Source organism: Leptonychotes weddellii, chromosome 7 (assembly GCF_054177405.1).
Source record: "Leptonychotes weddellii isolate Sample4059 chromosome 7, ASM5417740v2, whole genome shotgun sequence".
Lineage (NCBI taxonomy): Eukaryota > Metazoa > Chordata > Mammalia > Carnivora > Phocidae > Leptonychotes > Leptonychotes weddellii.
The window spans coordinates 41,896,704-41,922,150 of record NC_138375.1 but is presented as its reverse complement, the minus strand read 5'-3'; the positions used below and the strand labels follow the sequence as shown (position 1 = coordinate 41,922,150).

General features: G+C 51.3%; 1 protein-coding gene across 1 annotated transcript in view; it reads right to left on the bottom strand.

The window, feature by feature from the left end:
- Positions 1 to 25,447, bottom strand: part of GALNT10 (polypeptide N-acetylgalactosaminyltransferase 10) — a 219,924-nt gene that overhangs the window by 15,786 nt on the left and 178,691 nt on the right. The window contains exons 6-8 of the mRNA XM_081826212.1: positions 23,482 to 23,665; positions 17,713 to 17,830; positions 3,090 to 3,197 (exon numbers count right to left, since the gene is read on the bottom strand). Of these exons, the coding sequence (XP_081682338.1) occupies positions 3,090 to 3,197; positions 17,713 to 17,830; positions 23,482 to 23,665 (410 nt within the window). The remainder of the gene's footprint in view (positions 1 to 3,089; positions 3,198 to 17,712; positions 17,831 to 23,481; positions 23,666 to 25,447) is intronic.

Here is a 25,447-nt window from a genome sequence, read left to right as displayed (position 1 = left end):
TTAAATTTCCTTGCCAATGCCTCATTCTTTCTGAGCGCTGAAGAGGTTGACAGTGGGTTGGAAGTAATTAAGGAACAGTGTTCTACCTGCCAGGCCCCTACACGGCAAAGGCTGGGCTTAATTTAAAATTGTGCCCCAAGGAAGCTGAAAGCCTAAAAAAGCCTGCACACCTGAAGACTCTTCTTTTTCCAGTCTGCCCACCCAGGTCCTTTGGCACACTAATTTGCTCATGCCACAGGGATGCTGAGAAACTGCTACAGTTTTTTCTCCAACCACAGGCTAAAGTGGCCAATCTGACCAAATTCACCAGTGTGATGATAAAAGGATCAAATCACACAGTATTTTAATTGATCCTTAAATTACTATTTTAATGAATATTGCACTTTTTAGACATGCCTCTCCCAGATTTTGAACTTTTGTACAGTTGACTGTTTTGACCAAAGTAAAGGACTTTACATTTACTTCTATTACATCTCCCCTTGCTAGAGTCACACAAAGGACTCTGGGATTTTAGGAGGCTGCGTGCTCCTCTCATCCGTCCCCCTGACACCTCCCTAGTTCCAGGTCCCAGTCCTGCTGGAAGCTGCTCTGCTCTTCTTGTGCTTGCATTACAGAGATTTGCCCAGATCCTTGGAATAAGAGGCCATTTTTTTTGGCGAGTTTGAATGGGTTTCTGTTACTTCTTTCTCTAAGATCCCTTTCCCAGGGGCAGAGACAAGAAGGATTTTTAATAAATTTAGTAAACAAACTAAGACTGGCTACTTGTTCTTGAGGTAGGAGAGCTGCTGGTTAGCTCATCCTTCTTGAATTGCCACTTCACTGCTCTCTAGCTGTTTGTCCTGGAATCCGACAACTTTAGTAAGAACTGAGGTTTCTCTCTTTATGTGGCTCTTTTAGGACTTTTAGACAACCTCTTCTCAAATCTATCAAAATGATCTTCTAGGAGATAATGCTCTAGAAGAATTTGGCTGTTAAAACAAGAAGCAAACATTTACAATATGATCTGCAACTCAATGAGAGTAGTTAGATACCATGATAAAAATTCAGGGGAGCTTGATTCAGGCATCTTTGTGGTCCTGTAAACCTACGTGGGGTGCCCCTCTGATTGTTAACTGGTTTAAAGTCACCAGGAGACTGATAAGATACTGAGAGTTGAAAAAGAAGTTAAAATGTTTAAACAAGGAATTGAGAGAAGACATTGAAATAAACTTCCCAGTCTTGTTAACAGATGGTGACATTAACACTAACAACAGCAACCACTGTTTAAGGGACAATTGCTCTGTGCCAGGCACTGGTCAGACCTAAGTGGGTTTGAATTCTAGTTAATGTCTCCACATTTCACTTTCCTCATCTCTCAGACGTGGATTAAAAGCATAGGAGAATTAAGTTCGATAGATATGTAAGATGCTTTGCATGAAGTCTAGCTCACAGGAAGTTTTTATGTGTTACTACAGTTAGCTATTATCCATTGAATTCATCTGTGGTTCAATAAACAGGAGGTCGTGGTGCCTTTTAACCAGGTGGGTCTTATAAATGACCAGAGAAGAAAAGGCTGCTTTGGAAACGATCCTGCTGAGGGGTCAGAGGTGTCCCCACGGTCCCACCACTCCCAGTAGTTGAGAGTCGCGCGCGCTCTTGGGCTTACTGAGCGACTTTGCACTGTCTTCCTGTCTGGCGTCTTTCTCGGGGCTTGCCAACAGGATCTCAGAAGAAACCTGATTCCTACCTCACTTGCTGAGTCTAGAACCGGCCGCGCCCCCCGCGTCGGATGGGCTGTCCGAAGCGCCGAGGGCCGGTGCCTGGCTGTCATTGTAATCTTCTACCACTAGAGGGCACTGCTGGCTCTCTTTTTCTTCAACGCGGGGCCCAAAGCAGCCCCGGCCGCCTCCGGAGCTCAGCTCCCACCCATGGATGGAGCCCGGGCTCCCGCTGCCTGGTGGAGCCGCCCAGTCTTCCGTGTAACTTGCAGGACCGGGGCTCTTCGTGACCCCGGGCCTACAGTTCTGCACGGCATCCACTGTCGGGTGATATGGGAGGGGAAGGCGGCGGCAGGGCCGAAGGAGGCTGTCTGGACTGATGCCAAACAGGCTCCCACGGAGTGTCTCTGTCGGGAGGGGTCTCCACCAGGCACAGCTGTGCCGGTTACCTGGTTACCTTTCCAGCTTCCCACAAACCTCTCTGCGGCCCTCTTTACCTTCTGGGGCCCTCCCCCCGCCCCATTTTTCTCTTGTGGTCACCTTGATTTTTTTTTTTCCTCAAGACACTTAATATTTTAAAATTTAAGGTTTAGGGGAAGATCATTAATACAAAAAACAAAACCAACCCCAAAACAAGCCTCTGGCTAACAGAGTTCTATGTGTAGCCAGTGGCCAATTTAATTCAAGCAATGATTAATACAAACCATCTTAAGGTAATGGAATAGTTTGACACAGAATTTTTGGCAGTGAAAGTGGGGGAGGGAGCGGGGGGGGGGCGGTAAGAGAAAGACACTGACATTTATTAGCCACCCTCCTGCCAGGAACTTTTAAGTGCCTTGCCTCAGGCTTTCCCCAACACACCACTCCACCTGTATTGATATTTATCTAACAGGTTTCTTTAAATCACTCCTGGTCTAACTTTGCACCTACTTCAGCTTTATCCTAAGTAATCAGATCTGGAAAATCACAAGTTAGCTACACTAATACATATTAATTTCTAATGCACATTAATTTAAACACATGTAAATAAAAATGTTCCTATGTCTGGCACCTAAAATCATCTTGTCTGTCACACTTGGGGAAACTGTGCCATCTCCTTAATTCTCTGGCAATGCTAAGAGTTGTGAAAAATTAGCTTCCTTTGAACAAAAGAGGAAACACAGGCTCAGAGGAGTTAAGGCTCTTAAGGTCACAGGGAATGGGTGGTTAAGCAGGGCTTTAAGTAAGTTATTTTAAATTGGATTTCACCTAGAGAGTTGGGGGGAGTGGTGGCACGCACATCCTCACACCTGAGTCACTTGGCTTGGAGTCCCAGGTATCTCGGGAGGTCTCTGCTGTGCTGATGGGCCCAGCCCCCTCCCGCCTCCCCATCCAGGGGAGCCACCACCTTACCCGGGCCAGGCTGACTCCGGCGGGAACCTTGTAGGGTACATACTTCCGGTAGATATGGCCCACCCTGGAGCAGGGGATGTCCTCCATGCGGCCCCCACACATCCACACCTGCAGGGCGGGAAGGGAGAGAGAAGATGATATTTCTGTCTCTCATTCACCATTGCCCCCAAAGGTCACCGTCGCCTCCTTCCATGCATTCACTGAAAGCATCAGCTTGGATTGTCTGCTAAAGCCCCCATTCACAGAGCGAGGAGGAAACCACGGTAGTACCAGCAGTGGTTTTAAATAGCTGACAGCGTTGAGTGCTTTCTCGTTGCCAAACGCTATGGGACAAGCTCCCCACGCACAACCGCATGTAAGCCTCATCAGAAACCCTATAAAGCGGGTAGTAACGGAGCTCCACTTTACAGAAGAAGAAACCAAGGCTCAGAGAAGCTAAGAGGCTTGTCTAAGGTCGCAGGGTTAGTGAGTGGCAGAGCCAGAATTTAAACCCCGCTTCAGCTGACTCCAGCTGAGCAAGTGCAAGTGCGCGGACAGCTGTGTTGAGAATTCTAAGGTGGCAATTGGGGCTCAGTGGGAAGGACCGCGGGGATCGCTTAGTGATGTCTGCCACAGGTATGAGAGGGGAAGAGATGGCACACAGGCTCTGTATATTACTGACTGTGGCCTCAGGTTCTGGAGTTTCCTCCGAGATCTCTAAGCCTCCTGCTGGGTCACCCTGAGCAGAGACAGCAGCCTCCCTGCCCCGACTTCTCTGCAGTCTGGCTCCCTAAGCCCCGCAGCTGCTATCACTGTGGAGGGGAATCCCAAGTTTCTCCTCGTGTTTCCCTACAGAGCTGGCATTACAAAGAACTCCTGAGCTTGATGCATGTTGGTCTGATGGCAATTTGGGAATTCTTCCTAAGTATGCTGACTCACACCCACTGCGGAGCCCAGGGTAAATGGACCCTCCTCAGCAGTCCTGGCTTCAAATCCTAGCTCAGCCACTTACCAGGTTTGTGACTTTGATCAAGGTACTTAACTTCTCTGAGACTCAGTTTCCTCATCTGTGGAGGATTACATGAAGCGGGCCTTGGGGATGAGATATCACATGTGAGGCGCTTACTTAGCACAAGGCTTGGCACACGGTCACAGCAGTGACATGCGCCACAATGATTCATTCAGACATTTGACTAATATGTATGGAGTATCCGCTACATGCTAAGCATTGTGCTGGGCACATACAGTGGTGAGTCTGCCAAAGCCCTTGCTCTCATGGATGGTGACTATGGTGCCCAGCTCCAGGATGGCCCCCAGTGAGCCTTGCCTTCTGGTATTTGCACCTTTAGGCAGTTCCCTCCCAAATGTGTCCTGTGAGGACGGACCCGTGTAACCAACAGAAAAGTGCAGAAATGAAGGTCATAAAAGACACCGTGGCTCCTGCCTTCCTTCGGGACCACTTGCTTTGGGGCCCCCAGCTGCCATGCCGTGAGGTCATCAGGCAGCTCTGTGGAGAGGTCGGGTGGTGAGGAGCTGAGGCCTCCTGCTTATCGTGTGAACGGGCCAGCCAGGTGAGCGAGCCTCTGAGAAAGGGATCCTCCAATCCCAGTCTATACCTCACATGCCGGTGGTCCTGGCCGACACCTTGACTGCAGCCTCGTGACAGACCCGAGCAGAACTGTCCGGCTAAGCCTCTACTAACTGCCTGAGCCACACAAACCTTGCCATACTTTCACTGCGGCTTTAGGAGGGGATATTGGAGGTATGCGGTGTTCTTTTCCTGTGGCGGTAGATAACTAACACAAAGGCAGTTTCAGATAGTGATGTGTGCTATAAGGGAGCCAAAGCAAGGCCAGACTCACTGTATGGATCTATGGATCTATGAGAGGTTCCGTTATACTGGTCAGGGAAATCCTCACTTCGAAGGGAATATTAGACACGAGACTTAAATAATGAGAAGGTAAAAGTAACATAAAGATCCGAGGGGTGAGAGAACAGGTGGAGAGAGGAGCAAGTGAAAAGGCCCTGGGGTAGGGCGAGGCTTGGCTTAATCACTGAACAGAGAAAGCCAGAGGCCTGGAGCAGAAGCAGAGATCGGAGGGGAGGTCAGAGAGGTGAGCAGGGACAATCATGAGGGTCTCACAGTGCAAAACAAGGAGTCTTCAGCAAAAGTGTTTAGTGAGGGTGACAATATAATCCAATTTCTATTTTACCAAGATGACTCTGCCTGTGGGGTGCAGAATGGGCTAGGGCGCAGGGAGGGCCTGGGAGGCTCTCGCACATAGAGGCAGTCATGCTTCGGTTTTGTGGACGCTGTGGTGATGGTAGGACTCAACTGTACTTGGGACATTACATATATATATTTATTTAAAATGGGCTCCACGCCCAGTGCGGAGCCCAATGCAGGGCTTGAACTCATGACCCTGAGATCAAGACCTGAGATCAAGAGTCGGTTACTCAACCGACTGAGCCCTCCAGGCGCCCCTCGGGGCATTATTATTAATGTCGTTCCCCTGTTCCCTTGTTTATGAATGAGGAGCAGGAGTGGGAACATCTGCAACCCCGATTCTGTGCAAGAGTATTTTTCAGCTTGTACGGCTCAATGGCATAGTGGGGATCTGGCTTCCTGTCTTAGTTATTTCACAGGCTCTAGAAGGGCTGCTTTTCCACCTCATGCACCTGGGCGTCCTCAGTCCCTCATTACCCTCCGCAGCCACCGTCTCCGACCACCCCGGGTTGTACTGCACCCAGGGTTCCTGCAAGGGGATATGTGTGCATGGGGCGGCAATTAGTCGAAGTGCTGCCTGGAGAAATGCAATTATAGTCTGATCTTGGGGGAGAAAAAAAAACTGAGCAAGTCAATAGAACAGAACATTGGTCTTGAGATAATGGGCTCCTGATGGTAGATTAATGTCAAGGCCAAGCCAAGAAGTTTATTTTCAAAGCAGGAGATATTGATCAGGCGCCAGCATCCCATAACAATAACTCTTCCTTTATACAAAATGACTGATGTGGAAGTGATGCTTTTGTCTGGCGGATATTGCCCAGCTCGGCGCTGGGCTGCCCCTGCCTTTTGGGAGGGAGAGTGGCGCTGAGCAGGCGGGAGATACCTTACCCCGCTCTATTTTTGACTGTCTCCTGGGCAGTTGACTAGGCCGGCGTCCAGCTCCCCGGACTCCATATTAAGCTCGCATTAGCTAACGAGGATGCGTCTCCAGCTCTGCCTGGCAGGGAACCTTCCTTTATGTAGACAACAATCAATCTCCAAATCCTTCTCTTTGCTGTGACCTCTGGTTTCTTTGGCCCTGACCACGCTGGCCATCAGCCTGAAGGTTCCTGAAGGACCAGGATGTCCTTGATCTGCTGAGAGGTTTGAGGCATCCAAAATATCCTCAGACTTCCAGGACGTCCGGAGCCCAGAAGGAGTCCTGGTTTGGGATGACGGGTTTACTCCTCAGCCTCCCTGCCCTGAACATGATCCAGTGACAGCCGACTCAGAATGGGAACTGCCTTCAGACACACAGATACGTATTCAGCTGAAGCTGCTGCCAACTCCCGAGTCCTCTGGGAGCACCTGAACAGCCTGGAAAGGGCCCAGTGCAGGGCGCACCCAACTCTTCACAAGTCCCTCTAGCATCTTCCAAGCGGTCAGCACCTCTGTGGTGCTCGCTGGTTATGTGGCAGGATCCCAAGACTGGAGGGGACTCTCCCACCAGGAACAGGACAAAAGCTGGAGGCACAGAACGGGGTCCTGACTCGCCCCGGGCTGGGGTGTGGCCAGAGGTGCTCTTGATCCCAGGTCCCGTGGTCCTGCTCACGGCCCTGGTCCCCCGTCTGTGTACCGTTAGGGCCCTCTCCCGCCTGCCTTCACAGCCGAGGCAGCTGCCCTCGAGACCCAGGACAGCCATGGCACGGGGGCTCTGAGCACAGCCCCCCATTCCCAATGCCGCCTCGTGCGGCCGTGTGGCTACGAGGCCCTCACCCCGGGAGCCGCAGTCTCCTGTGACCTGGGCATGACGGCTCACCGCTACCTCGCAAGGCCGCTCACGTGGCATGAGACAGTCGTGAAAAGCACTTAGCTTGATGCCTGGCCATAGCAGACTTGACCACGTTCGTCATTTCTGTTTGCAAAAGAACGGGAAACACCACCAGCTTGAAATGATACAGCATCTGCCCCTTTGCCCAACACCATCGTGGTTTTTATCCTATGGCCCGATTTCTGAAACGGAGAAACTGAGGCTCAGAGACATGAAGTGGTTTTTCTGACTTGGTGGCAGAACCTGCAGCTGACGGGAATGACAGGGCCAGGTGGGGCTGGCACAGGCATGGGGCACCACTGGGGGCCCGGCAGCCCCAGGGTGCTCGCCTCTCCCCCAGGTAACACACTGGCAGCAGACTCCAGCTGGTGGCAAAGAGAAGGGGTGGGGCGCAGCCAGCAGCAGCCAGACTACATGTGGCTGGGACCCCCTCCTAGTTGGATGCGGACACACATCGACCACTGAGATGAGGTATTTGCAACCCCTCTCTGCCGTCGGCTTCCTTCCCTCCCTCCCTGTGCAGCCCCTCGCCGGCCTCCACACCCACGGGGGACGCGGCTGCCGGCTCTACCACGAGGAGTGTGCAACCTCCTCCACCACCCCATCAGCTTGTTTCTTGGTGCCTTTCTCCCCTGCAGAACAGCCTTCTCACTTCTCGTGGAAGCACCATGCCACTAGACAAGTACAAATCTAATTGCAAAAGCTTGCTCCCCATTCATTTTCATTGCTGCTTTATTTTATTAGCAAACTTCTTTTGTGTGATGACAGGCTTCATTACAGTGTCTATAAAAGACAATTACTTGCTCTTATCTCCTAAACTGAGGGGGAAAGAAACAAGTGGTGATGTGCATCAGGAAGACACACGGGGGCCCAGAGAGCGCGTGGCAGAAGGGCCTGTCCTGTTGGGGGAGCCTCCCTCTGTCGAGGACACGACTGCCTGGGTGCCACCGAGCCTGGGCGGCCGTCCAACTGCCGACAGCCGGGAGAAGGTGACAGCCAGCCACAGCTTCTGCTCTTGGCACCTGGGCTGAGGACCCCTGTGGAGTTCAAACCCTATTTAGTTGCACTTGGGGTAAATAATAATAATTACCACCAGTTCTTCTGCATTGTCTGTGTGCTCAGAAGGTACCCGGGGTTGCTGTTAGGAGCATGGTAAGGACTGAGCTCTTAAGCAAGCTTTGGGAGTCTCAAAGCCTCAGTCACCCCGTCTGCAAAATGGGATGAAGTCTTGTATTTGCCTCCTGGGGTTGTGATGAGGCTGAAATGAGGTAATCCCAAAGCAGTGAGGGCTGTGAGCAATGTGTACGGTGCTATGTGGGCCCATGGCAGCTGAGGGTACTTCCCCTCAGAAAAGAAGAAATGGTGTGACATCCATGTTTTCCGAGGCTCATGTTGTTTTGAATATATTAGTTTGTTTTAAACAACAAGATGCTCTTTCAGGGAGTCTTACCAGCATGAAAGGACCTTAGTCATGCTAGTTTTAGATGTTGATAATGGTTACTGGATGCAGCTGGTAAAGAGTAGGAAAAAAAGTTTTGATTTTTAAAAACCATTTGAATTTACTTCTAAGTTAATATTTTTTTATTCTAATTTTATATAATAGAGTTTTAAGCATATGTGTGTCTAAATTAATAAATTATTTGACTAATTCAACCATTTCCTTAGGTTTTTATAGACAAGTTGGCCAAAAAAATGGGGGGGTGGTTGCCTTACATTAGGGTTTTGTTTCTTAAACTAATAAACAAATTCAGTCAAGAGGCAGGGTCCCTGAGGTTTGACTCATACTTTGAATAGAGCACTCTCATAACCACCCAGTGAGGGAGGTACTATCAGACCTTCTACATGTGAGGAACCCAAGGCCTGGCGAGACCAAGAGACCAACTAACTGCTTTCCCCAAGGTCCCTCCGCTCATAAATGGCAGAGCCCAGGGTGGAATCCGGGGTTGGGTCCCCCAGAACCAGGCAGCTCTGAGACCTCTTCTGCCACGCACCCTATCAGCACCTGTCCTGTCTGCAGAACAGGCACCCTGGCTTGTACACAAGGCTCTCCACCACCTGTTCCTCCACTCTCGGTCATTTCTGGCCCTCTCCACACCCCTGCACTCAGGTTGTGGATGCTGCTGGGAACCTGTGGCCGTCCATTCACTTTTCTGCTCTGTGGGGCACCTTGCTTTTCTTTCCATCAATAACACAGCCCATACAAACTTTCTTAGTTTCATTCATTCATTCATTCACACATGGCCTAGTCATTGGTCAGCCTTGCTCTAAAACCCTGTCGAAAGAAATGGAATAGAACCCCACTGCCAAGGGTGGACCCAGTGACCCAAGGACATAGCTGGGTGAAGGTGCTGGGGGCGTACTGGCCGACCCCCCGAGCCGCCTCCCCGTCTGCTCTGTCCTTCTACGCCCAAGCCTGAGCACTCTCTCTGTACGAGACCCCACGTATTCAACACAGCCACAGTTTTCACCCTTGGGAACATCAGAATGGCCTAAAACTGGTTAAAATACAGACTGCCGGGCCCCACCCTTAGGGTGTCTAACTCAGCAGGTCTGGGGTGGAGCCTGAGAATTTGCATTTCTAACAAGTTCTCAGACGCTGTGGATACTGCTGTGGATACAGCCTCCCTCAGGATAATGGTACTAGCGAGTTCACAGACAGCCCTGTGAGTATGGGGTTAGTGCCGTCGTAGGTGAGAAGATACAGCTTCAGCAGAAAGGGCAAGGGAGGGGCACCTGGGTGGCTCAGTTGGTTAGGCGACTGCCTTCGGCTTGGGTCGGGATCCTGGAGTCCCTGGATCGAGTCCCGCATCGGGCTCCCTGCTCAGCGGGGAGTCTGCTTCTCCCTCTGACCCTCCCCCCTCTCATGCTCTCTCTCTCTCTCTCTCAAATAAATACATAAGTAATCTTAAAAAAAAAAAAAAGAAAGAAAGGGCAAGGGAGCCATCCAAGGCCTCACTGAGAGTTCGCCCCAAAGCTGGGCCTGGACCCGAGGTCCTCGGCCTGTGTCTCGTCAGCCTCAAAGCTCTTTCCACTCCCGTCTTCCTGTGGCTGCAGCCCGATTCACATCGGCAGCAACAATGCCAACATTGACAGCCACCGTTTATCGAGCATTTATTATGTGCCAAGCCCCGAGCTAAGGTTTTAACACGGTTCGACTGACATTATGTTCACACCCACACTATGAAGTAAGGATTATTCTATCCCCATCTGATAGCTATGAAGTTACGTCCAGAGAGGTTAGGTCACTTCCCCAAGGCCACACAGCGACTAGCTGATCACGCCCGCACCAGAACCCAGGGGGTTTGACTCTGTGGGCCATGTACTTAATCCCGTGATGTTGTACCCGAGGCTTCTGATCGGAACAGCTACCACTTATTGAATGCCTCCTTTTTGCCTGGCTCGAGGCCAGATAAATGTTTCAGGCCATTTAGTTCTTACAGAAAAGCTCTGAAGAAGTTGCTCTCGCCATTTTTTAGTGATGAAAGACTGAGGCATGGAGAGACAGGTGTGTGCCGGCTGGGAAGCCATGTATGACAGACGGCCCTTGGGCCTCTGAGCCACCTTCCTGGAGGAATGTGGGAGATACAGGCTCCTGCAGAGATGTTCATGGAATTTCAAAGGGCTTGCTCAGAGCGTAACAAGCAGAATGCCTTCCCTGCTCCTAGCAGGCGGCTCTTGGAAAGGCTGGGCACCTGTAGCCAGCGGGGGTGGGGGATGCTGCACGCAGCAGAGCAAGTTCCTGGCATCCTTGGATAACCCAGCGAGGGAAGGCACTAGCACCAGGGGCCCAGCAGCGACACCGCAGCTAGTCTGAGTCAGAGGGGCTGGAAGCGGGAGGGTCTAGAGAGATGGGGAAAAGCGTTGGCATGCAGGTGCTTGGATGGCGGTCCTGGATCGCCTTCTGCCTCTTGGGCTGGTCTCCGGAAATCATTTCTCTCTCCTGTGCGGCACCTTAACTCCCCTTGGGGCTGGTCCGGACTTCCGGGCCCTGCCTCTAACAGTGGCCTCTCTCTAGGCAGGGCCGCCCTTTCCTCCACCTCTCCTACTGTGAGGAACGAGACGAGCATGGGGCTGTTTAGCATCAGGACATCTGGGATCTAGCCAAGGGACCCTGGCCCAGTCACCAGACGCACTCAAGGTGTCAGGTCACAACATCACCTGTAACCGGTGTCTGGGGGCGCTCCTACCTTCTTTCCACACTCTTCCATTTAATTCTCCTGATGCTGCTGTGAGTTTTACAGAAGGAAAACCTGAGCATTTTCTTTTTAAAAATCTGCCCCAAATCTGCAGCCTGGGACTGGCTTCGGCTTTGGCAGCTGTATCAGACAAAGCAAACCCAGGCCCCCTGACGCCTCCAGCCTCTACTCATATGTGCTGGGTTTCCCTCTCCAACAAGGCTGTCGCCCGTCTCCTCAGGTGGCCTCCTGTTAGTCCCCTGCTTACAGGAGCCTGCCCCAGGGGAGCCTCAGGCTGGCACTGTCTCTCCCTCAGAGGGCAGGGGCTGTTGCCTCTGCACTCAGTCCTTCCCCGGGGTCTCCTCCTGCCACTGCCTTTTCTGGAGGCCTGCCTTGGGGAGGGGGGCCCTCATCCCTGAACTTGCAAATGGCCCAAACACAGCATTGGGATGTATATGGTGAGGGCGCACTGAGAGGGCTGAAAACCAACATTTTTTCTTCTTAGTTAAAAAAAAAAAATCTTAATTTTTTCCTGACTATAGAAGTGATATGTACTTATGATGAACATATTCACTGTTACAGAAACACATTAGTGGAAGGGGACAGCTGCATCTGGGGCCCTCCCACCCCACTGCCTCGAGGGACAGGAAGCCTTGCTGGTGCTGTGGGTCAGAGCCAGGCTCAGTCTGAGTCCAACAAGCAGGGCTGACATCCCCGTTGCAGCTGTGTGATTCCGTGGAAGTGACTTAACCTGAGCCTCAGTATCCTCATCTACAAAAGGAGATAATCAGAGCACCTCCTTGGGTGCATCATGAAGGCTAAATGACAACGTGGGAACAGCGCCGTGCACAGAGCCCCACACATTTCTAGTGTGCGGGCCCAGGAAACGTTAGCTGGCATGAGGAGAGTCTCAGGCTTTTTGGTTGCTGGTTTGCCTTCATCATATTTTTAAACATTAAACACGAGATCATATTACATATATACTATTTTTCACTTCTGTTTAAACTTGATTTTGGAGGCATCTAACTTTTTTTAGATATAATATGCCATTGTTTAGATGTGTTCTAACTTATTTATTTATTTATTTATTTTTAAAGATTTTATTTATTTATTTGACAGAGAGATATAGAGAGAGCACAAGTAGGCAGAGAGAGAGGGAGAAGCAGACTCTCCACTGAGCAGGGAGCCCGACGCGGGGCTCGATCCCAGGAACCTGGGATCATGACCTGAGCCGAAGACAGCTGCTCAACCGACTGAGCCACCCAGGCGCCCCGTTCTAACTTATTTATACCCGCAGGATGTACATTTGGGTCATTTTCAATCTTTCCCTGTTGTAAGTAAGGCCTCAATAAATAGCTTCTACCTAAATCTTTGCTCATCCTTGCAGCTGTCTCTCTTGGATAAACTCCTGGGTGTGGAATTTTAGGTCAAAGAATGTGCTTGCTTTGGCATGGAACAGATTTTGCCGAATTGCTATTAACAAGAGTTATCCACTTACACTGTTGCAAAGCCCACCTTTCTCATGCAAGCTCATCCATATTGTCCTGTGGAAACTTTCTCTCTCCTGGATCTCAGAGTTGGAAGATATCCTAACCTTGGCCTCCTGGGGACACTGTGCAGTTCTCCTTCTGGCTCGTCCTACTGCTACCAACTCTAATCCAAACCACCCTTGCACCTGTGTAAGTCAAAGGGCTTTCCCCATGGCATCTTATTTGATTCTATCTTGTGGGATAGGAAGGAAAGTTGTAACAGCATTGTCTGGGATGTGAGGGCCAGAGAGGGCAAGTGATTGGTCTAGGGCCCTCAGATGTATGGATGGAGAGCCAAGATGAGAAGCCAATACCCTGCCTTCTTGCTGAGTACACTTCCCACCACACCACCGTTACCCAAAGATGGTGATGTAAGTCTGGGAAGGGCAGGGCGAAGGAAGTTTTATCAGATAGGAACTGATGTCACTAAGTTATTTAAAACACCTACTATGGGCCAAACACTGGGTCTAGAGTTAGCTACCAGGGAGTTCACAGTCCAGTGGGGAAGAGACAGGCCACCCCTTGGGTCATGTCAACATGAGGAATCTGGAGCCAAGCCAGGAGTGGCGTTGGGATGGACCCTACCTAGCACAGGGAGCTCAGGTAAAGCTGAATGTGGGCCGGCCAGACTAAGGAAAGGCATTTTAAGAAGAGTGAACAGTGTGTGCCTCCAAAGATGACCTGATACATGAACCTAGGGCTTGTGAACAGTCCCATACGGCTGTGCACACACGTCTGCGTGGATATCTGTGGTTTGCTCTGCCCCACATCCATTCTCCTTCTAGATAGGGGAACCGGCCCAACCCCACTTTCCTGTCTCCAGGATGGGCAAGGAAGCAGCAGGTCAGTGAGACTCAACTTGGGGACTTCTACAGGAATGATGGGAAAGACGAACTCTCTTTCCAGTGGGATGCTGAGTATTTCCACAAGAGAAAGCCTGCCCTGAGCAGGAAGCCAACCTGGGTGAAAGCAGAGTCAAGGGACTGAGAGAGATGGAGACCAGAGGAGATGGGTTAGTCCCTGGATCCAGCCAAGCCTAAAAGGTCTGCCCCGGAATTTCAACTGTGTGAGCCAACTGATTCTGATTTTTCACTTAAATCAGATTGACTAGGATTTGGGTCATCTGTAACCAAGAGGGCAGACTAATGCAATGGGGCGAGAGGATTGGCGGGGGGGGGGGGGGTGTTGAGAGGCGGTGGAGAGACGAGCAGGGGTCAGCTCATGGAGGCAGGTACAGGCAGGCGACGGAGTTCAAGATTTAACCAGCCACTAGAACTGGGAAGATTCTAACTGCCACCCTGGAGAACTTTGGTAGTGTGACTGTGGAAACAAAATCTCTCCTGACTGAGACAGAGAGAAAGAAAGAGGGGGAAAAAAAAAAAATCAGTGACTCTTCCAGAAATTTCAGAACCTTCAGAATACCTCTTCTAGGGTTTTCCCATCAGGATAGATGGCCTACTCTGGAATTGGAGCCAAAGTATTAATTCATCAGTCCTGATGGCACGTATCAATTTATCTTAATTTCTGAAAATACACTCGAGCCTTTCAGACCAGTCTCTTTTCTCTGTCACCAAGAAGAAAAAGGGTCTCAGCAGAGATGAAGCAGAGGGAACATGGCCCTTTCAAAATGCTCCCCTCTGGCTGAAATGGAACACTGAAATGAAACACTGAAGGGAGGCGTCTCTAGCAGATGGATGGGCTTTCCTGTCCCTTCAGCACTGTGAGTAGGCCTTCCGTGGGGGCTGGGGAGACAAAGCACTGGCAGATGAGCTGTCATGGGCTCGGGGAACTCATGCTGTCCAAGCCAGGAGAGAGAAAACTGAGGGAGGGAAGTCTCCCTTCCAGACCTGGGAGCCCCCTCATTACATAGAACCCTTTCCCCTTGAGAGTGAAGGACAGTAATTGGATCAAATGAAACAGGGGCCAGCCTCCTTCCCCCTCCCGGGTGAGAGACTTCCAATATGGCTTCATTACCAAGTCTTTTGTAAACAAACTGTGTGGAGAAAAATGCCATTTGTTCTGCTGTAATTGCCTGATGAGCATCATTAGATGGGTCTTTGAAACACACAGAATGAAATCATTTTGGGTTTAGGAATCCCTTTGTGCAAAGCCTTCTCCATTCACTATTCTCTAGAGAGGGCGTCTCTGAAAGGGGACTTCTTGACCATGGAGGCTGGTTTCTGGCCAGTGACACACCAGCCCATATTTATTCAGTGTCTCCTCCATGTCAGGCAATCCTTTAGGTACCTGGGATACAGCGGTGAGTGAAACACACAGACATTCCTGCCCTCCTGAAGTTTCCATTCTGGTGAGCACTCAGAACACAGGTGTGCCCATTTCTGGGTACACACTTGGTAGAAAACTCTGTAAATCAAGTTTGTTTGACTGCTGGATTGACGAAGTGTGAGGTTACAACTCTTTCGATCCCCTGTGTGTGCTTTCACTGTACCCATAAGGATGTGACATTTGGAAAATGAGATTGCATGGGCTACGGATATGAAATAAATGACAGATGTGCCATCACTTGCCACACCTGCACCCGTGGCAGACATCACTAATCAATCACCACTTTTTCTCATTAGCTTGGATGCAGCTTCAGAATGCATAGCAACACAGTGCTGGGTAGCCCCTATCCCTGAGCAGATCAGAGTTGGCTGCGAGAGGAAACCTATTTGCTATTTCTCACTTAGACTGTCATGAATTCACTTCACTGAGAGGCTGTAGACTATCCCAGTAAATTAAGAATAACCCCAGGAGGGTGCAAAAATCGAAGAAAGGGGGAAAGACTGCAGCCAGCTTCTCAGGCTCGTTTTCCTCTCACGAGTCTTCTCTCCCTCTCCTGTCCCTACAGAAGTCTAGGAAACATTGGCAGGTCAGAGTGCGGGCTCTGCAGCCAGGACCTGGGGCCAGGTCCTGGTTCCATTACTCCACTTGTGTGGGGCTTTGGTCTGAGCCCCACTGGCCTCCCTGCGAAATGGGTATAATGATGACATCACTCTGCTAGGGATGCTGGGAGGATTGAACAAGCCAACACATGTGAAGGGCTTGGCACAGCATCCCGTCAGCTCCGAGTAGGGCTGAAATCCAGCTATTGCACCTCAGAGGGGATACAGACTTGTCTGCAGCTGGTGTCCGCTCTGACTGGTTGGTGCCTGTGTCCTCATTGCCCTTAAATACTTCGAGTATCACTCCTGGACATGAGGGTTAGTTCAGGGGCCAGTCCCCATATGGGAGACAGCTTCAGAAGTCCGGAGCTAAAACAGACACAGATGGCCCTTCAAACCAAAATAGTGTTGTGGCAGAATGCCAGGTTGTGTTTTCTTGCTAATCAAGGGTTTATGTTCCCTGGTTCTGAACGGCTCAACCAGTGGTGCACAAGGGGACAACAATGATGTCGAGAATGAAAACCTTTGGGATGTTGTTAAGGAGCACCCAACCCGCACGGTCGCATTTAATCCTCTGCATGACCCTGTGAGGATTCAAGTATCATTAAGCCCATTTCGTGGAAGCAGAAACTGAGGCTCAGTGAGGTGAGCCTTCCTTATCCAAGATCACGTAGCTGGTCAGAAGTGGCAGAGATGGGATGTGACCCCAGCACTGAAGGCTCAATCACTGTGTGAGACAATGGTCTCTTGCATAAAAAGTTGGTGCCCAATTTGGGGGAGGGGCGCATCAGGGTTGCGTATTCCCAGCAATGTGCCACTGGCCATCCCTCGTGGGCGGGGGTATGCCCTCCCAGGGGCCCCGGGGATGTCAGAAGCAGGCCCTGGCCCACCTCCCCTCAGAGGGACCAAGCCTCTCTTCTTCACCTGACTCAATATGGAATCCCACAACTGAAGGGGAGAAAGTGGCCCCAGAAGTTTGGGTGGCTAACTAGTAACCACCATTTCCCTACTACCACTGTCGAAGCTTCTATAGCACATGGGTTGGTGTAAATATTTATTCACTGGATCTTTTTTATTTTAAAGATTTTTTTGTTTATTTATTTTAGAGCGAGTGTGCATGCCTGCCCCATGCAAGGGAGCAGGGGGAGGAGCAGAAGGGGAGGGGTGAGGGGAGGGAGGGGGAAAGAATCTCAAGCAGACTCCCTGCTGAGCACAGAGCCAGATGCGGGGCTCGATCGCTGGACACTGAGATCATGACCTGAGCCGAAACCAACGGTTGGACGCTTAACCAACTGAGCCACCCAGGCGTCCCTTCACTGGATCTTTAATAAATTTTACCAATTCTTAATTGCTGGTTGTGTGCCCAGGTTGCATGTTAAGCACTTCTATTACCTCATTCAATCTTCACAAGAGCTCTGTAAGGTAGGTAGTATCATTGCCATCTTACCTCAGATGAGGAGAGAAAGCCAATCAAACTTGCCCCAAATCACCAAGCTCCTGAAAAGTGGAGTTGGGATTTGAACCCACACTTTTCTGAGTCCACAACTTGAGTTCCTGACCACTGGTCTCTATGGCAAACTCCAGCAGTGGTGGATACAAAAAGGAAAACCGGAGAGGGGTGGCCAGGAAGCACTCAGGCTACCTCAGAATCTGGGAGGCCTGGGGCCAACCCCGGAGCACAGCATTCCCCTAGGCCTGTGTACCCTCCTTGTCCTGGTTTCTCTTCCCCGCTGCTGGTCTGCCGCGCATCTCACTGGGAGACACGGCACCATCTTGACTGGAAGTGAGACCTGTCTTATTCTAACTCGGCCGTCCTAAGAAGTGGATGATGTAAGAGCTGTGGTTAAGGCCAGGCTTGAGCAGCCTGAGGAGACACCCCATGTCCACTATCACGCACCACAAGGAGTGGCCCACAGCCCCTGACTTCTTCACCTGAGCAACAGGAGCTGCAGAACCCTCAGGACAGGTGCCAAGGCAGGTGTGGCAAGGAGAAGGGGGCTTCCAAAAAGCTGGCTCACCTTGAATGAGATTTCATACTGCTCCCCTCCCCAGATCTCCAGGCCTGGGTCGTACCCGCCCAGCTCCCAGAACCATTTCCGATCCACAGCGAACAGTCCACCGGCCATCACGGGAGACCTGTCAGGGAAGAAGAGTGCGGTGTGAAGACCAAACGCCCCGGCCGCGTGCTCTGGGTGTGAGCCGACGCTGTTGTTCCCCCGGGGATGGTGCTGCACGATGCCCTGTGAGCACAGCCCACATGTCTAGTGGGGACTCCGAGGCCCTTCCAAGGGAGGGCCCAGGCTGTCTTCTACCTTGGCCATAACCTCCCTTCTTAAATGCTACATTTTAACCAAACTGATCCAAAGCGCCTTTCAACCGTTACTTGTGAGAGGAAATCACAGGAATGTGCGTGCCTTGCAGCTGCGTTGGCCATGCCTCTCTGGTCCTCCCACGGGTTACATGCTCCGAATCAGGTCCCTCCGAGCCTGTCTGCGCTGTGGAATCTCTTAGAGAGAAGACAAAACACAGCTTGCTGGGCCCTACCCCAGACCTATGAAGCAGTCCCTGGGGGATGGAGCCTAGGAATGTGTGTTTTCAAACAGGTTCCTTGGATGATTCTCAGTCAGCCCAGCACTGGACATCTGTTCTGCTGAGAGTTTGCAGAAGAAGACACAGTGTCTGTTCTTTCCGTTACACTGGGATACGATTAACTGCGCCCATTTGCTGTCTCATTGCTCTAGTCCCTGAGTACCAGCTGAGCCGCAGACGCTGGGAGACTGTGGTGGTAAATCGGAGTTGGCCTGGGACTTCAGGGGGTGCTAGTGTGCGAGGGCAGCCCCCTCAGGACAGAAGGATCCGGAAGACAGGTAACAAGGGCCTCTGGCAGGTGCAGACAGCACCACAGGAACATGAAAGGAGGGAGTATCTGCCTCCAGGTTTTGGAGGCAAGGAGGGAGGCTGCGGCAAGAGTCCAGGAAGGGTGCTCAGGGGGTGGCATTCGAGGTAGGTTTGGACAAGTGGGAAATGAGGGGAGAGGAAGGAATCCCGCAGAGGAAAAGCCCAGGAGCAAGAGCACAGAGATGATAAATCGGGGGCACCACGGGCAACAAGATGTCAGCATGGCATTGTGCCACGCCCAAGGGGGATGCCATGCGGCAGCCTGCCTGCATCCCCACGGTGCCTCACACAGCGCTGGCACCCAGGGGGGCCACCGGTATTTGCTGAGGGAAGATCTCTCAGAGTGGCCGTGTCCTTATCCGGCTCCACTGGAAACTCCAAACCCTCAGACCAAATAACATTCCAGCAGCAAACTTGATGCCACCTCCCGGCCTTGGGAACTGCAAGCTCATGGAAATTGGGCTGATTTAAAAAGAACATAGCTAACCCACATGCCTCCCAAGCTTCCTGTAGCAGATGAGCCTTGAAAGCATAGGAGGGACTCCTTTAAAAGAACATCCCCTTGAATATTCACTGAGGGCTCAAATGTGGCAGGTGCTTGCCTGAACTAATTTTTTAATAAGATGACCACTCCTTGCGTTGACCTCATGAGATGGGCCTCATCCTTATCACCCCACTGGCGCAGGTAGAAACCAGAGCACAGGCAGGTAACTTGCTCAAGGCTTCACAGCTACTTAAAGCAGGTTTTGAATTTCTAATCTTTGCCAGAGCTCACACCCCTCAGGGCCACAGAACAATTCCTCCTGTCAAGAAGGAGCAATCAAGAGGCAGGTGATGCGTGAACAGGACAGGGGATCAGGGATGGGAAAGCCATCCCTCCAGCTTCCTCTCTCCTTTACCTTTGGTGTGATCTGAGACAAAGTGTTTAACCATTTAACCCTGTGTCACCTGGTACCGCAGCCATGGGCCACATGAGGCTACTGGACACCTGGAATGTGACTACTCTGAATTGAGATGTGTCAGAAGTGTAAGATACACCCTGGAAGTCCAAGACTTAGTGTGGAAAAAAAAGAATAGAAAAGGCCTCATTAATAATTTCAGGGGCGCCTGGCTGGCTCAGTCAGTGGGTCATGCAACTCTTGACCTTGGGGTTGAGAGTTTGAGCCCTATGTTGGTGTGAGATGACTTAAAAAGAAAATCTTAAAAAAATAATTTCAAAGTGTTGGTTACATGTTAAAATGAGACTATTTTAGGTATGCTGGGTTACACAGAGTATTTTACAAAAATGAATCTTAGCTGCTTCTCTTTACCTTTTTTTATGTGGCCACTAGGAAATTTAAAAGTACTTATGTAGTTCGTATTATATTTCTCCTGGACAGTCTGATTTAACACCTCTGAGCCGGTCTCCCCATCTACAGGATGAACGTATAGCTGTGTTTCCTAGCTCGCATTGTTGTTATATTTCTTTTTTTTTTTTTTTAAAGATTTTATTTATTTATTTGAGAGAGAGAGAATGAGAGAGAGAGAGCACATGAGAGGGGAGAGGGTCAGAGGGAGAAGCAGGCTCCTTGCTGAGCAGGGAGCCCGATGCGGGACTCGATCCAGGGACTCCAGGATCATGACCTGAGCCGAAGGCAGTCGCTTAACCAACTGAGCCACCCAGGCGCCCTTGTTGTTATATTTCTGAGAGTACCCAGTAGTATGAAAAATAAGGTGTCTAGTATCAACTTTCCTTTGTCTCCTGAAGGTTGTGGGGTTTGGGTTTTTTGGCTGGAGCCGCAAATACCCTGCTTGGAGAGGCAGGGAGTGTTTCTGCGCCCGTGCTTCATGGGAATCAAACCCAAGACTGCACACGGAAATCAGCCTGGGTGGAAGCCAGTGGCAAGGGCTGCGGAGCTGCTGTGGAACCAGGAGGATATTAGCCTTAAGGCATTTTGGATGCTCGAGGCTTGCCTCCAGAGGGAAGCCTCTCCTCTGGCCCAGTCTATTTTCTGCTGTGTTCAGCAATAATAACAAAAACTATTCAGAGTATCTAGCGTCTACCACTCACTTCACCGACATCATCTTCAGCTCTCACAAAGCTCCATTCCTAGCCCCCTTTTCGGATGGAGAAATCTGAAATCCAGAAATGCTACACACTCTGCTCAAGGGCATACACTGAGTAAGTGGATGATCTGCAGTTCCAGCGGGGGGGGGGGGCTGCCACCAAAGCCCGTGCCCTTCAAACATTCCACTGCCCTGTGCCTGCAGATTGCCCGCTTACTGGCACCGTGCAGAAGAGTGCAGAAAATAACCAGGATTTTTCTAGTTGCCTCTCCCCTGGGTTTTGTCCAAGTACGGTACAGAAAAGATACTTCTGGTAAGAATCAGAGGATACAACGGATGGAGAGTCCCTCAGGAAGCATCTAGGCCAGTGGCTCTCAACCATGGCCACACATCGGCATCCCCTGGGAGCTTTAAAGAACACGGATACCTGGAGGCCAGCCCCAGTTACACTCTGGTGTAACTGGTCTCCGGGTGGCCTGGTGGGTTTGTTTGTTTGTTTTGACAGACTCCCCAGGTGATGCCAGTGTGCAGGGTTGAGAATACTGCTCTAGGGCAGGCCCGGCCCCTTCCAGGTGAGACATGGGAGAGAGGCCCCAGAGGAAACCAGCGGGACCTCTGCCACTAAGCAGCTGCATGCCCGGGACTTACCCTGTCCTCATCCTGCAATGAGAAGATGATGTACGGGACCCATCCTTTTGCACATTTCAAATGTAGGGCCCACAAGTCTGCTTATGGTACTGGTTCAAACCAAAAGGGGTTCTGGTTACCCTGGAAAGTCTGCTTTCTGGAGTAGCTCATTCCGACCTCAGCTGCTGCTACATGTCATCTTGGGCAAGTCTCACGTCCTCTCTGAGCTGCAGGGTCTGCATCAGGCAAAGGTGGAGAACTGTACCCACCCCCGGGGCGCCCTGGTGAGGACCGTGTGTGGTCAAGTAATGTCCCCTGTGGCTGCTCTACCAGCTCAGGTCAGATGTTAGTACTCGTCTTAGTAGTAGCACTCTCGAGAACTCAGGGCAACTGGGGATTGCCTCGGGTGTGTGGGGGCTGCTGACTGCATGATGTGGGCTCGCATTCCAACAGTAGTGCTTGACCGCGCTTAGGACACTTTGTACCCAACGTCTGACCTGCTCAGGAGGCACAGGGCTCCTCCCATGCTCTCAGCTCACACTGCTCCATTGCCCAGCCACCTTTTACTTCCCCAAACAAGCTCATCTCTTCCTCCCTCTGAGCCTTCCCTTGGGCCCATAACATTAGGGGCTCCCCTCAGGAACTCTGGTGTTCCCTGTGCCATGAAGATGGTCGAGCTGCCGACAGACCCCTTTCTCAGATGGGGAGCATGAGGTGCAGGGAGGCTGGGGTTCACTGGGCTTAAACTGTGCTTAAGCAGGTGTGGTAGACAGGATAATGGCCCCCCAAAGAAGCCAATGCCTAATTCCTGGAACCTGGGAATAGGCCATCTTACATAGCAAAGGGACTTTGCAAATATAATTAAGTGAAGGATCTGAGATGGGGAGATTGTCCTGGTGGTCCCATGCAATCACAGGGGTCCTTGTACGTGAAAGGAGGAGGCAGGAGGGTCAGAGTGAGAGAAGGTGATGTGATGATGAAAGACGGATGGGGGAGGAAGAAGGAGCAGGGGCAGGGGGGAGGGGGAGCAAGGGGGAGGGGCGGGGGGAAGGCAAGGGGGAAAGAGAGGGAGACTTGGAGATGTTATGCTGCTCGCTTTGAAGGTGGAGGAAGGAGCCATGACCCAAAGAGTGTGGGCAGCCTCTAGAAACTAGAGAGTACAAGCAAACGGATTCCTCCCTAGAGCCTCCAAAGGGGACACAGCCCTGCCAATATGGTGACTTTAGCTCAGTAAGACTCCTTTTCAGACGTCTGACTTCCAGAACTTTAAGAGAATAAATATGTGTTGTTTTAATAAGCCATTAAATTTGTGCTAATTTTTAATTAGGAAACTAATACAGCAGGAAGCTGGGTGTCAGCTTTGTATCCAAGGGTCTTTCCACACCTCCAGCAGGGGAGCCAGAGTGGCCCACAGGACAGCACAGGATGGGCGCCAGAGGGGCGCTGGTTCTAATCCTGGCCTGGCCACTAACTCACTGTATAAGTCAGCCGCCTCCCCCCTCCTCCCCTCGCCAAGTCCTGGGGCCTCAGTCTCCCCATCTGCAAGGGGTTGGAGTCCATGACCTGTAGGTCCCCCTGGCTTTCACATTCTAGGATGTTATGGGTCCAGTCCACACCTCCCCAAACTTCTACCATGGGACAAGCTGCTACTTCCCGAATATTTCCCTAATCTTTCCGAGAGGGTGTAACTGAATGATGGGAACACCGGCTCCAGAGGCAGACAGACCTGCGTGTGCATCTGCCTTCACCCCTTCCGTGTTGTGTGACCTAGAAAAGCTGCCTCACGCCATGGGACTTGGTGTCCCCACTTGGAAAATATGGATAATAATTCTGACTACAGATGGCTGGGGGAGGTTAAAGAGGATCTGCATGCGATGTGCCCAGCACTGTGCCTGGCATTTAGCAAGGGTGCAGCACGTGGTGGCCGTGCTGGTGCTGCTGGTGTGATGACTGTGCACCAGGCTTGAGGGACAGTGCTCATGGCCCTGTGGGCAGTCCGGCCAACCAAAGACGTGGACAAAGAAGAGGTGGCCAGCTGGGAGGTCCCCGAGCCGAGGCTCTGTGACAAGCTAGGAGCGGCTGTGCTTCTGGTAGGGGATGTCGGCCCTGGTCCCCTTGCACCGCACTCCTGGGGGCGGGGGTGATCCTGAGCTGGGTGTGTTGGGGAGGGGTCACCGCGTCAGTCACTGGGACCAGCCTGGGTCGCTTGTACTTACTCAAATGGGTCACTGGGGTCAGCTTTCTGCAGTTCTGGAGGAATTGGGATCCGCTTATAGTACATCTCCCAGTCAAAGGCGCCCCGCATGGCATCCCCTGCCTGTGTTTCGTACCGAAAGTCATCGTGGTCAATCACGTCAATCATCGGGCACACGATGGTCTTGCGGTTCCGAGCGATGCGGTCTGAAGAAGCCAAGAGATGCCCATTAGGGAGGCAGGACGGGGGAGCAGCTAGGGAGCACCCTGCTCTGCAGCTTACTCACATTTTTAATGTGTGCCCTGAGTGAATTCTCTGAACACTCGAGTTTGAGAATCCCAAGAAGAAGGGAGAGTGCAGGCTTTAAGAAAGATGGGCCAGAGCTCCCATCCCAGCCCTGCTACCTGTGAACTACATAAATCATGTCTCTGAGCCCCAGTGCTCTCCTTCGTGAAATGGGGAGAAGAGGCTCTGCGTCCCAGGTGGTTATCAGTACCCGGATACCGTGATGGTTGGAGGTGCTCAGCACAGTTGCCTGTAATGGTCAGCACTATTGTGGAAAGAGGCTCATTTCCTTCTGGGAGGGCTCCTGTCCTGGCTCCGCATTCCAGGTCCTAACCTTGACTCGTGGCCCAAAGTAGCCAGGCATCCCGGCACTTGCCCCTGACAGCTCCTCAAAACTTCCTAGCTATAGTCAGTGGCCGAATGGCCCTCCCTGCGTGAGAGTTCAGCTCACTTCTTCCATCAGTCATAACTACTGAAGAGGGATAGACTATCCCATGAGTCCCTCATGACTGGACGTGTGCAAGCAAGCAGGGCCTGGCAGACCTCTGCCGTGCAGGAATGCTATAGGCTAGGTGATTCAAGATGGCAAATGGGGTCCCTAACCAGATGGCTTTTTATGGTCCCCTTTAAGCCAGGGAGGAGCTGATTCTATAAAATTCACTCTGCCCAACCTACCAACCAGAATTTTAAGCTTTGGTTGGCTCTGTTCTTCAATGTTCCTTCCAAGAAGAAGCTGTGACTGTAGCTTGAGGGGTGCCAGTGATTGGGGAAGATGATCTACCATAAAGGGCAAGTGGGCTGTGCCTGTCTGCTTGGGCCAGCAGTCAAGTTCAAGGCTTGGAAAGTGGAACATGGTAGGGCCAGTGAAGGCTGGCAGCTGCCTAGGGCTCAGACTTCATCAAACAGAGTTTTCTTCCAGGAGAGAAAGCAGCATTTCTGCCTTTTTCTAAGCTACAAGACACGATCCATAGGTGGGTCATGAAATTGAGTGTGTGTTTGTGTGTGTGCGTGTGTGTTTGTATAATGAACCAAAAAAGAATGCTGAATGTCAGGGTGCAGTCCAGTGATAAGAAAAAGTACTTCTTCAGGAAATGTGTTTCAGTCCTACTGCACGGTGTGTGTGTTTGTGTGCTGGATTGAGATGTCCAATGTATTTCTAACTGTGGCACATGGTCAAAACAGTTTGAGAAACGCTGCTTTCGGCAGTGTGTCCTCTGGCCGCCAGTGCCAATGCACCCACAGTGTGTTTACATACCCCTCAGGGCTGCCCCTGCCCAGCTGCACGGAATCAGAATCTCTGGGGGTGGAGCTTGGATCTGCCTGGTGAACGGGCTCCCTCGGGATGCTTAATGAAGTCGAAGAAACTTCTCCAAGGGAAGATCTAGAGAAGCGCTTCCCTTCCCAATTATTCAGGGCCACGCAGGGGATTTCACTTCTACGGAGGCTCTGGGCTCAGGACACAGAGCTCTGCTGGAGGCTGGCTGATTGTGGGAGGTTGGAGGTTAAGGGGTAGCATCAGACTGACAGCATTCTGGGGTGCTGCACTCACTGGGGGACAGAACGCCCAGGTCCAGACCCTGGTGTTGTCACCTACGAGCAGTAGAACCTTGACAAAGTTTATCTGATGCCTCTGGACTTTGGTTTCCGTGCCGACAAAATGGAGGAAGACAACACCAGTTTCATGGGGTCCCTGTGAAGACTGA